The 13,150-nt window shown below is 40.4% G+C and overlaps 1 protein-coding gene across 1 annotated transcript in view; it reads left to right on the top strand.

The window, feature by feature from the left end:
- Nucleotides 1–561: 561 nt before the first annotated feature.
- The window catches only part of LOC137184950 (transmembrane protein 266-like), a 53,070-nt gene continuing 40,481 nt past the window's right edge, over nucleotides 562–13,150 (top strand). The window contains exons 1-2 of the mRNA XM_067593097.1: nucleotides 562–1,231; nucleotides 2,225–2,389. Of these exons, the coding sequence (XP_067449198.1) occupies nucleotides 2,376–2,389 (14 nt within the window). The 5' untranslated portion in view covers nucleotides 562–1,231; nucleotides 2,225–2,375. The remainder of the gene's footprint in view (nucleotides 1,232–2,224; nucleotides 2,390–13,150) is intronic.

Raw genomic sequence — 13,150 nt, 5'->3', positions numbered from 1 at the left:
CTTTTACAGTTTTTTTAAGCCCACTGTTGAAACCACTACAGCAGCCTTAAAAACAAACAAACAAAAAAACAATCCCTGAACCCACTGGGCGTTACGCATCCTTACTCGGTTGTAACTACAGGCCCACTCCAGCTAATTCATATCACCACTCTTCGTTATTTGCGCACACTCTGAAATCTGAGTGTCAGCCTATAACATGTTCAGCAGCCCACGTCCAGGCGTGTTTAAATGAAGGAAGAGACGCTTGAGATTGATTGATGTACGCTTTAACCATCGACTGGCTAATCCCAATGAATGACAAACGGTTAAGCCAATTGCTGTAAAGGCAATTTATATTCCCATAGTATCTTTATTTTGGGAAACCATAAAAAAACGCTCATGACATGGAGAGGGACGACCTACCAGGCGTAAAGCTAATAAAATCATCTGTGGCGATAATACGCTCTCAAATTGGCCTCAATCAATAACAGAAAATCTATTCACTGGGTCTCTCTCTCTTTCTCCCCCCCTTCTCTCTCTCTCTTTCTCTCTCTCTCTCTCTCTCTCTCTCTCACACACACACACACACACACACACGCGTCCACCCCACGGCCAACATTTTTAGACTGCTATGTCGTGACCGGAGCGATGCAAATGTCACACTATTCATTGGCTACAGTCAGTCTCCGGCACGAAAACGTCAATGTTTTTATGGCGTTTGGCTGAAATTGGCCCTGTGTTGCCCGGCTGCTGCTGTGGAAGGGGCTCGGTGGAGAGCCGAGGCTTCGTCGGGCTCGTTTCAGCACCTGGACAGCTCCTCTCGCAGGGTTCCCCGCTGCGCTCGCCGGGGAAGCCCTCTGCTGAGGAGCGGACCTGGATCTGGATCTGGAGCAGCTCACACTTACAACCCTCAGCCAGGAGGAGATTGCACTGAAAAAGGTCGTCGTTTGATCGCTCTGATACACTTAGAAGCTAATATGATCTTGCCGAGTGACGATGCTTCTTGCATTTGAGCTTCAACCCCTCGTTTGGTTTTGCACTGAAATCCAAGCAGCGCAAGTGGGAGCAGCAGCAGCAGCAGCAGCAGCGGTGCTCGTCCAATGCAAAAGTGCTAAGGATAGCTGCAGCCTACACACACACTGCGAGCCTGCTGCTGCTTCACTTACTCTGATCACCACCGAGGGAGACATTACTATCAGCAAGGGGGCAGCGGGAAGCACAATTACCCATCAACAATGTAAATCTCACACAGGTAGGTGCTTTGGTCCTGATAAATAATTCATTCTACTTTATGTACAGCGAGGAGCTTTCAGCAGTTTCACCCACAACTTTCATTTAGTTTCTGTTCTCTGGAATCAGATACAACAGCAAGTATTGTAAACCCGGTGCGATTATTACTTTGATGGCAGGCATGTGAGAGTCTGTAGAGAGCTGAATCCAACAACCACAAGAAGTTTAATGTTTTAGTGGTGTGATTAAAAGTTTTGATTGTAAAAGTCAGTTTGTGTGTGAGGTTATATAGTCTTTTGGTGACTCTACACTTAGTCATACTCTTCAATTTAGTCCATTGTTAACATTGTTTTACATTTTCATTGAGTTCAACTTTTCAAGAACATTTGTGACTTATAAAACTGCAGTGTTAGGGTTTTCTTAAGTTTGATATTTGCCACAGTCACTCTTATTGAAGCTAAACGAGGATAAAGTGTGAAGAAAGCTGTAAGTCTCGCTCCTATTTGTCATCACTGCATAAACGAGATCAATCCTCTTGGAAGCTGTAAATTTATGAGCTGTGGCTGTGAAGAATTTTCACTTGTTTGGCCAGTTTTCTTAAAACTGCTCTATCAAATGTCCCTAATGTCGGAAGTTGCCATTGTATTTGAAAAATCAGCATACTGCTTTGATTGATAGTGAAAAAAATTACAGATACAAAACTGTCTCCTTGATAATAAGTGGGGTGGACAAAATATCTCCTCTCTCACTATTAGAACTCCTCTCTGTATAACACAATACATTTCAACAGCACTACAAACTACAGCCTTCAAAATTATCTGAATCAACACCTCTCTAAAACACGTTCATCAAAAACCTTCATGAAGGTAGTATTTATTGTAGGGTTGTATTAGACATTAGTTTTACATACAGTTGCTTCACACAATAAACTGGCAAATGAGCGTATTTGTGCCACTATGTAATAACTGTTATTTTATAAGTTCCTCACCTACATTCCTGTCCTTGTTCTTCCCAGGTTCAACATGAAAGCAACGTCTATCAGGTGAAAAGGTGAACTGCAGCACTAAAACAGGCAGAATTGAGTGGAAACCTTGTGATAACCACCATCACCACCACCACCACCACCACCACCACTACTACATCTCTCCTCTCCATCATCCCGCAACATGGCTAATGCTGAGTAAGTACAGTTTACACCGCTGATCTTTCCTCCTTCTTTTTCCTCACACTCTCTTCATACCTTCATCTCTTCCAACCAGTGTGAAAAGCTGCTTTCCTGTTTGGATCCCAAAAATGGGTCAAAGTAAATGAATATAAATGAAAATGTGTCTTCAAATATCAGAAATTGATAGTTTTCAGTAAGGAAGGTCAATGAAGAACTAAACAGTGTAGGACATAGGCCACTCTCTCTGCACATTACACTTCTTTCTCCAGCATGACTTTTCTGTTCAGATCTTCTCATCTTTTCTCATTTCAGTTAGTCTCATCTGTTTCGCTGCTTCCTTGATTTCTGTCTCCATTTCTACAATAATGACCTTTATTCACTCAGACACTGCTAGCGTTGAGGTGTCTCTGACCCTCGTCACTCTGAATGCTAAACACAGACGCACGCTGAGATGCAGATGCACACAAACACACATTGTATAATGCCGGCTATAGAGCATCCATTTTGCAGACATATATACAGAGCGCTATGTTCATCCTTTCTGTGAAACAGCATGAAATGATAATTATCCATGATCACCCCAACTTAAAGGCAAGATTTGTTGGTTGCTGCTTGCAAACACAACATTCAAAGTTGGCTCCTCCTCCCCGGCTCAACGACATCAGAGTGAGCTAAGAGCAGGAGTGAGAGAGAGAGAGAGAGAGAGAGAGAGAGAGAGAGAGAGAGAGAGAGAGAGAGAGAGAGAGAGAGAGAGAGAGAGAGAGAGAGAGAGAGAGAGAGAGAGAGAGAGAGAGAGAGCGAGCAATGGTGGTCTAGCAAACCAGAGAGTGAATGAAGAGAGGGAGCAGCGGTAGCGAGAACAAAACTGTGAATCAGATAAATAAAACGTTATTTTCTGATTGTTTCATGGAGGTAAGGTTCTAAAACACAAATAAACACGCCCGCACCTCCGCACAACCCTGCGGTAAGGTGCCGCATTGCCAGATTTGGTGTGAATGCAGCTTTACCCTGTCCGCTGTGGGTTCTCTGCTCTGTGTGTGTGTGTGGAGCTCAACCCCACCCTTGGTCAAGCAGTCAAACCTGTTCTCTTTATACATCCATGACACAGAAAGAGAGCAGAGGAGAGAGATGGAGACAGTGATGTAACCTGGTCGCTATGCTACAAGTCCCGAGTCCCTACACACCCACTGTCCAAAGGTTGACGCCCAGAAACGTCCCAAACACAGCAATGTAATAAGAAAATACAGGCAGAGGGCAGAGTCTCTGCAGATACATACACTGCCACACACTTCTAGTGGGTCATAAGTGATGATTGAGAGGGATTATTTTTGTATGAGTCTATACATTGTTGTATAGGAAAATCCTACATAGAATGCCTTTAACACCCTTTTCCAACAAACCATCTCCACCTCCACTTTTCTTCTAGCTTTCCATTTTTAATTTGTGCTCTCCAAGTGTGTACTGAGAACAGCTGATGCATTACTAGGGAACGTGCTGTCGCCTGTGTCTATGTTTGTGTGTGTGTGAAGATGAAGTAAGAGGTAAGGGACAACACTGAAAATCATTATTCTTTGTCAACTCATGATTCCGCTGGCGTATCATGACTTTCTAATTTGTCTCATCTTAACTAGCTGCATTTATTCTCTTGACCTAGATAAATAGCCCTAAATCATTGCTCCATTTGTGCTTTTATAAGAGAACCAGTTCCGCTCTGGGTCCCATACAGAGCCCAGCTCAGTGGGTCTCAGTAGCAATGTCATATCATGCTGTGTTTAAGGTGAAATGTATCCTAACACAGAGTGACTAAAGCTGGCAATTGCTTTAAACAGCTCAACTGAAAAAAGCTTTAACTCAGGAAAACTGATCATGATGGATCATGTCTTTAAGATACAATACACAGAATATTCCCCAATGAGGAACAAACACAGGCATTCACCAAAGACTAACTTATTTTATTGTGCAAAAGTGTTTTAAGCTATATTTTCTCACTAGTTGTTTATAGTTAAGTTGGTGAGGGTTAGGGAAACCAACCTTTATTTTTATGCAAAGTATCCAGATTGATTCTATATAAGGAGCCTGACATAGTCTCTGCTTCATAACTGTTGGTATTTGTATCAGTAACCCAAGCCGATCATAAATTGGTCTCCTGTCGTTGCCACTTTCTCATTTTTAGCCACGCCAGCAGCATTAGCTCTCGGAATGGTGATGTCAGTCATTTTGTCAGTTGGTTGATCCATCCAAAATATTGGTCCAGAAATATCTTAACAACGATCGGACAAAATTGCCATGAAATTATGTATGAGGATGAATCCTAACAACTTTGGGGATCCCCTGACATTAGTGCCACCATGAGGTTCACATTTGTGGTTTCAGGTGATGTGTCTAAAAAACTATTGGATGGATTGCCATGAAATTTTGCACAGACATTCATGTGTCCCTCAGGATGAACTGTAATTGGTCCCCTGACTTTTCATCCAAACACCCTCATGACATTTCCATCAGCCTCAGCTGTACTTTGTGTTTAGTGCTAATTTGCAAATGTTACCATGCTAACATACTAAACTCACATAGAGAAAATTTGAAACATTATACCTGCTAAACATCAGCATGTTAGCACTGACATTGAGAGCATGTTAGAATTTAGCTCAAAGCATGGCTGTGCCTAAGAACAGCTTCATTGAGCCACTGGCTAGTTTGTTAATCAATTCTATATTTTGTCTCCTAATGATAGATTTGCAACTTGACTCTGATTTCAAGCTTTAGAGAAAAAACTCTTTCATGTTTTGTGTATTTGTGAAGAGTCCAACTTCATACAAATGATCCATACAGTAAATTACACCTTTGGGTGGATTTTCCCTTTAAGATTCTGAAGGGTCCTCGGCACTGGACAAGATCATTCATCTTTCTCCCCACGTCACTGTTTACCCTGTTGTTTATTCAATGCCAGTGGGAGGTAGGAGAGGTTGGATAGCTTTGCCTCTTTTGTTCAGAGGGTGGGAGATTCTGCCTGTTGGGAGAAACGCTGTCTACAAGTGGCCCGATATTCTGCCTAATTGGCTCTTTTCATAAGTACACGGGCATAAATGTCCGTGGTTTATTAGCCGTGGATATCAGAAATCTGGGTTAGGAGATCTCTATGACATGCATGAGGGCTGCTCTGTTTTTCGAAAGGGGAAAATGATTTTAACACATTTAGTCTCAGCTATTGCTTCCTAGCTGGACAGGAAAATCAGTAATATCTGTCGGTCAGTATGTTCAGTTCATGCATGGTCTTACAGTCACTGCTCATTGTGTGTTATCATATACTCTAAAACTTCAACATACCTTTATCTTTGACAGTTAGAGGCTAAAGTTCCTTGCTTGACTTTTAATTTTTTTGACATGATCATTTATATCATTACAGCTTCCTCCATATATAATCATAACATTATCCTTTTCCGACTAATCAGACTTATCCGAGGAGAAGTCGCTCTCCAGTTAATTGTTCCAGGAAATGTCTTTATAATTCTAATTATTCACTCACTTGTTACTGAATTTCACATTCAAAACATTGTAAGATAACTGTTGCTATGAATTTGTCCTGCGTAATGCTCAAGATGCATTAGGCAACACTTCAAAAGCACATGTACAAAATATACTGCATGTCTTGTTATGTCTGCCCTGTGCAAAAACACAGTAGAGAGGAAACAAGCCAGTCATTTAAGTCAGTTTCACAAGTCTATAGAAATCTATCTTTTCAGTCATTACGTGTTTCAAGACCCGTATTCCCTTAAGTGTCTGTAGAAATTAAAATAATCTATTATTGGATACTGACACATTGTAAAAAGATCAGGACCTCTGCATTATGAAGAAGGCTTCTGTACATCTGCTGTCTTAGTCCTGCCCCACGAGGATCTCTGTGTCTCCCGTGTCTTCTGCAGCTTGCATCTGCAAAGGTCAGATAAGAGACTGGTCACAGCAGGGCCAGAACAGTCCATTGTGCAGTCCACCAATTCATCATAGTTTAATCTGTAATATTATTAATGAGCTAATGTGCCTGGCAGACTTCATTAATAGCCACTGGCATGAAATTATGAAAGTTTCTCTGGAAGTTGAATTAAGTGTTCTGAGAAATTACCTGAAGCAATTTGTAAATTCTGTAGAAGTGTTCAGTTCTACAACATGAACATCGTGTTTAACACCAAGTTTTTTTCCCCCACATTATTGTCTTGAATACCCTCATGGTTAAGGCACCTTAGTTGTAATTAAGAAATACAAAAGAGAAGGGAGAAGGACATTAAGAAATGAATTAAGTGAAGTGTATACTGACCATAATGCAATTGGTAAGAAAAGTGGTGTTTTTTTCTGCTGGTATCACTGTTTTAGTGTCGTTTAATCTGGATGCCGATAAAGTCCCATAGGTAACAGCTGACAGTCTTTCTTTGCCTCATCTTAATCTTTTGATGTGAAATCCATATTGCGATGTATGTGAATCAGCAGCTAAGGCAAACATTACTCACTGTGCTTTACTTACTTAGTTGCAAGACAAAGACTCTTCTTTCGCTCATGGTGCCGCTACAAACACACAAACAAGGACTGTATGAAGTGTGAAATGTCTACATGCTAAGATATTTATCATATTTAGTCATCAAACTGATTCAGACCTTGTTTCTGAATATATTTTAGAAGCTTTAGAACAGTTTTTTGCAACACTGTTGGCTGTTTCACCAACTGTGTGCAATGAGTATGTAACACTAATGCACAATGATGTCCAGCTTCTCCAAAGTTCTCCGCAGCAGCTGCTGGGAGCAGAGAACATCTGCTTTGTACCTCCATGCTCTGGCCAAGTTTGAGTGTGTTTAAAATCTTCAGGCGTTATGCGCAGACAGCTTAATCTAACCTGCGTATGTGTGTGGAGCTTGCAGACCACAGAGGCCTTGGACAGAGTGTGGCTCAGGATAAAATGTGCCTGCATGGAAATAAATTTTCTTTACTCCTCCAGAAAGTGTATTTTCCAAGCTGCCACTGGGCCTTTCAAGGGGAACTGACAGGCAGCATAATACCTAGTTTTATGTTATGTTTGAAACTCTGTCAGTTAAAGAAATATATTATGGCTCATAGTTTTTATGTTTAATTTTCTTGATTGATGCATATTTTTAAACTATATGTTAAGCCATGAAAAAGCAGACAGTAGCATTATTTATTTCAGTTTCAGCAATCCATTGACTACACCATATTCAGTTCCTAACCCAAAACTGTAGGGTATCACTGCCTATCTGACTACGTTGTAGTGGGTCTTCACAGGATAGTAGATCTTATTTTCATAATGCAGAGTGTAGGTGGATTTCATGATTCATGAACTGTGTCCAATAAAAGTTTAAATAAGATATTACTTGAAAGTACTTTGGGTCAGATTGATTCAAAAGTAATCAGATAGTCCAGTTTTTGTCAGAATTATCTTACTTTGTAGTTAAGTTTTTATATTTTAGATTGTGACAACTTATTTATATATTTATTGACACTATTTGTAGAATGGAAGCGAGGAAGTAAGAAAGATAGTGACATTACACAATCTTCTCTTTTCTTTTGGTCCCAAATATTTTAAAAACAAAGCCAGATTATTCATTTTCCTGTTTTGAAGGCTGCTTGTAAGTCTAGCTTATTGCACAGGGGTCACGACAGTCACGAGCGAGACACTTCCAGTCATCAGATGAAGAACATTCTTCAGCACCACTGCCTCCTAGTTACTTACATGACCTTCTGTTTTGGTCAGTGAAATCCCTTGAGCAACTTTTGTCTCATAATGACCTTTCCTACCTGGCCCACAACACTACAGTCCACTATTTAATTTTATCTGCCACCCCCAGGGGATTCTACTCCCCTGAATATCACTTCTTTCCTGTGGGTGCTCTTCTGCAGTTGCAGACTTGCTCGTCTTTCCGTGAAATAGTGTTTTTCAGAATTTTGCAATTGCCACTTTCTTTTAGATGAGAACATCAGGGGTATTCCTGAAAGGTCACTATTTGTATTTAAGACAGCAAAAATAATATGTGTAATTATATTTGTACTTGGCTAGAAGCAGAGATTGATTTGTCTTCCTGGTTTTGTCACTGACATTGTTGGGAAGTTTGTGCATTAAAGTCATTATTGAAGTATCACAACAGCACTGCTCACTGGCACCATTTTGATGCAAGGAGCTATTTAATTCATATTATTTTCATGACGTTCATGTTTACTTATTGTGCTTTCAGGGTTTGTTTTTTTTCAGCCTCAAAGGTCCTGAATGCAATGCTCCTCAGCAGCTAACTCTCATATCTCATTATCTAGTCTACATACATGCACGTGGTATACTTTGTAAATAGTAAAGTTTTCTCATTACCAGGCAACATTAATGTTACCTTGACAAAATAAAACCGATACTATATGCTGATCACTATAATGGATTATAAGTCTCTGCAAGCACATTTTCATACCACACTGAAATGAATGAAAACCAATGACACATCCAGCAGTCAGCAGTGCTATTGTATGCACCGCAATTTGTCTTGCAGTAATGTAAAGAATATGTCATTTGTAAGGGTAGCACGCTGCTTCGGTCTTTTGAAAAAAGCAAGACAAAATAGATTTTACAGCTTTATCCTGAACAAATCTAAAAAAGAAGAAAAATGCATCATTTGTTTATATTCCATCACTCTGAACATGCTCTGTGATGTTTTCATAATTATTCACTTTATAAATCAATATTCCTCCACTTTATACTGTAATATAAAAATGTTTTATGTTCATCAATATCAATTACTGACAAACATTCATTTAGATGTAACAAAATCCTACAATACATTAACCCCCATAACCCTTCACATAAGAACTTTGCTGAACATTGAAGAAACTCAACACCTTTTCCTGATACCTTGACTGGAAGCCAAGAGCACCGGGTACATTACTGTAAGCTGTGGGCCTGGCGGGCTCTGGACAGCTTGTGTCTGTCATGAGTAGTTATGTGTACATTCCCGATTGTTTGGGAAGTCGGCCAAATCTGCCGCTGTGCTGTAGATGAGAGGTGGTATAGATGAGATTTGATGTGTAGGAGAAGCGCGGAGAAAACAACATCTATCAGGCCAACACTCTGTGACATTATACTGTACATCCACAGTCTGAGTGAGAATCAATTTGTTGCCAAGTAAAATAAGTGTGTGGGGATTTGTCATGGAGGCAAACTGACACCTTCCACAGTTAAAACAACATACTATTAGTCCATACTGACACACATTTAGAGGGACACATAATGACACATTGCATTGGGTGATGTCTTTTTTTTAAAAAGCAGCACTGGTAGTTTTTAACCACACCTTTTTCCTGTGTTTCATTTTATTTTATTTTATTTAGGTATACGTACATCCCTGAAATCATACAATACTTCCTGAACAGACAAGAAAAAGCTGGTGCCTACAGAAACTCATAAGTGACAGTCTTGTTTTTCCTTTAATATCCATTTTCTTCAATCATACAATACATATTGCGCTGTACATGAGTAAACAGCATCCTAGCCTCCGGTGACTATCTTTTTGACTATAAAGACTATGTATCTTCAAAGAAATGTAAGGTCCTCTTGCCCAGGGAAACAATCCCATCAAATTGGGATGAGGGCAGCGGCTTTGAGACTAGACTGCAATAACACTTCTTCCTGAGAGAAAGGCTTTTTATTAACGAAAAAACAACCCACTGAAAAACATGATGCTGTTGTATGCTATACATGCAGAGACAATACTGTTCTTGGGAACTGCTACCACCTCTACTTTTTGAAGAAGCCTTAACACACACCATTACATCTTTATGATGATATAAATCTTTACATTTGTTCACATGTTGGGTTGAATGTGGCGAGGCTGCCCAGCTGTATTGTTGGTTCAGGTTACTGATGCAGTAAACATTTGATGGTGGGATTTTACTGAGACCTGCTAGTTAAAGTGTCACTATGACAACCTGAGCCACAACTTTAGGTTATTTACATTACTTACGTACTTACTGTCCTTCTTCTTTAATGTACATATAACAGAAGCACCACCACTATCCTACCATCTGTTTGGACCATAGACTGTATAAAGATGGACGCAGTGAGGTGTTTGCATTGGAGCCAGTTTGAAAGCCCAGAGTTGCTGCTTATGTTCGGTGCCATCTTGTCTCTTTGGAGCAAGAGCTTTCCAAATAAGGAGGAAATGCAATTATAGATCAATTTTACCAGCATTAAGGAACTGTACTACTAGGACTTGTGTGATTACAAAGTAATCAAATCTCCTACTGGTATAAGGACAATTTTGATTACTAGTGTTTGATTCCTAGATGGTCACCCTGTTAAAGAAATATAAGTTCATGGATCACTTAGGTGCTGTTTGGTAGCTTGGGTGAAAGTGGAGGAAGTGTTATATTTTATGTTGGTTCCAAGTGTTAGGGGTCATTGTGAATCAGATCAGATCAGCCATGGTGGCTTTGTTGACTTGGTTCCCATCACAGGCTACCCTTACACACACACACACACACACATCCTACATTCACTATTAGAGATTACGATGCCCTCCAACAGCTCAGGTCACTCCAGATTGCATCAAAGGCCCTTTGGCGTTGACATTATCACTGTATATTTTAATAAACCATGAATGTGTCATGGGCTGGGGGGTCATGGTAAGTGTGTTATCTGTTATCTGTCTGCATATCTATCTGTCTTGTCTGTTTGTTTACCTGTCTGTCCTTTCCTAAAGGTATGCCCGTCTGTTAGATTGTGTGTCCCTCATCTGAATGTTTTAGGTCACTCAGTGTGGTCTGTCACAGCAGTTTGAAGCTGACTGTGGGAGGAGGAAGGACAGATAGTGAAGAATTCAGAAACACAGAGTAGAAGAAGTGTGGCAAATTGCTGCTGGGAATATCCTTGGTATTCTTTCTCCATGCAACCATTACTACAGTCATTTCTGAGTTATTCCTTGTGTTTTATGGTGCCTCTGGGTTTCTAAGACACGAGCTAAAATAAATGATCATGAAAGATGCACACAAAAGTATATGGTTTTTACTGTCCTTTTATAAATACTAGTGCAGTGCTCGTTTTGAACTGCCTATGGAAGTATTTGCTCTATTTTACACGCGTAACTACAGTCATTGTGTATTGAGCTCTGAGTGCTTCCAAAACGTGGGTGACTTACACTCAACTATGTACCTGAATGCCTCCTGTTTAGTCACTCGCTGCTGATGAACTGCTAAATGTGCTGCTAATGCTAAGCTTTCTGTCTAGAAATAGGGTAAAAGTGTCCATTCTTGATCAAAAGCTCTGTTTTCGCTGTCTCCTTTTCTCTTTTTAGAGCAATTTTCTCTGACTCATGTACCACCTTGTCTCTTGTCTCTCCCTGACATACTGGAGTCAGTTGGTAGAGTCTTGAAGCTCCGCCCTACCCCTGCACAGAGCAGAGCGGCTTGCTGATCGCTGGTTTATTCAGAGTTTATTAATATTAAACATATTGAGTGTCCAAATTGCACCAAATTCTACACTGTTCTCCCTTGGGTCCCCAGCCATACATCCGCCAAGTGTGGAGTCGATCAGATGAACAGTTTAAGAGATATGCAAAGGACATACATACAGACATACAAACAGACATACAGAGGTTCTATCCTTTAAAGATATGGTTTTTGCTTATTTGGAATTTGATATCTAGCCCCTGTTCCATGACTGACAGATAAACTTTGTCATATCCCACAAGACTTGGAACAGTCTGGAAAGGTGGGGTAAAACTATAGGGGTGTTGTCGTCATCCAGCATTTTCTTTACTCTCTTTTTTACTTTATTTTACTTATTTCTTACTTTTTTCAGGATCTCTACCTTTCCTCTACTTTCTTTTCCACTTTACCCTGTCTGTGACCCTTACCTTTTCCCCTTTACCTTTGATGTTTTACCTCCACTTCTCACTTACAGTCCTCATCCTGAACCCTTGTGCTCCTCTTTAACCCCCTTGTCTCTTTCACTTTAGTCTCTTTCTGGTTTCAGCCTGCTCTCTCTAGTCAATTTTCCCTTTTCTATTACTGTTCATAGCTGCTTTTTTTCTTTTATTGCCCTCCCCTGTCCTCCTTGTATAACCCATGATATCATCCCACTTTTCTCCCACTCTAGTTTCCCCTCCCCATCCACCCCTTTCCTGACTTCCTTTGACGTTTGAAGGAGAGTGGGGATCCACTCAGCTGACAAAGGGAGAGGCGATGACGTCACAGCAGACATGATACACCAGCATCTGCTCTGGTCTAAAAATACACACCACAGGGCACACACAGTCAGTCTGCAGCTGCACTCAGCATTTGTTTCCACCTCCACGCTCTACTGAGATGGCCCAGCTTTTACACAACTGGGGCTTGTGGGCACGCTGGGTTACAAGCTGCTGGCCCACAAATAAACAACCTTAATGTGTTTAGATATTATGGTTTAGAGACACTAAGTGGATAAGGGGGTCTGCTGATGTGAACACTGAGGAGGGTGGGCATGGTTGTTAGGTTAACATCCAACATGTCATTTGTAAATGAGTCTTAACCTTCTCTGCAGCCTCTCCGGTCAAATTGTTCAAAGCCCTTATTGTAAACTGAATTAATTACAATAAAATCCATGGAAAGTATTGAATAAAAATGTGGTAACTACTTGGCTAGACATTGCAATGAACAGTAAACAACAATAAACAAGGCCAGACCTAAACTAAAACTTAATTTAGTCATTTTATCACTTAAAAGCTGTAATTTGAATGCCTGTGTCATCGACAAAGATAAAAACGC

The sequence above is a fragment of the Thunnus thynnus genome, chromosome 1 (genome assembly GCF_963924715.1).
Source record: "Thunnus thynnus chromosome 1, fThuThy2.1, whole genome shotgun sequence".
NCBI lineage: Eukaryota > Metazoa > Chordata > Actinopteri > Scombriformes > Scombridae > Thunnus > Thunnus thynnus.
Note: the sequence above shows the minus strand (reverse complement) of the source record. Positions and strands in the feature narration are given on the sequence as shown.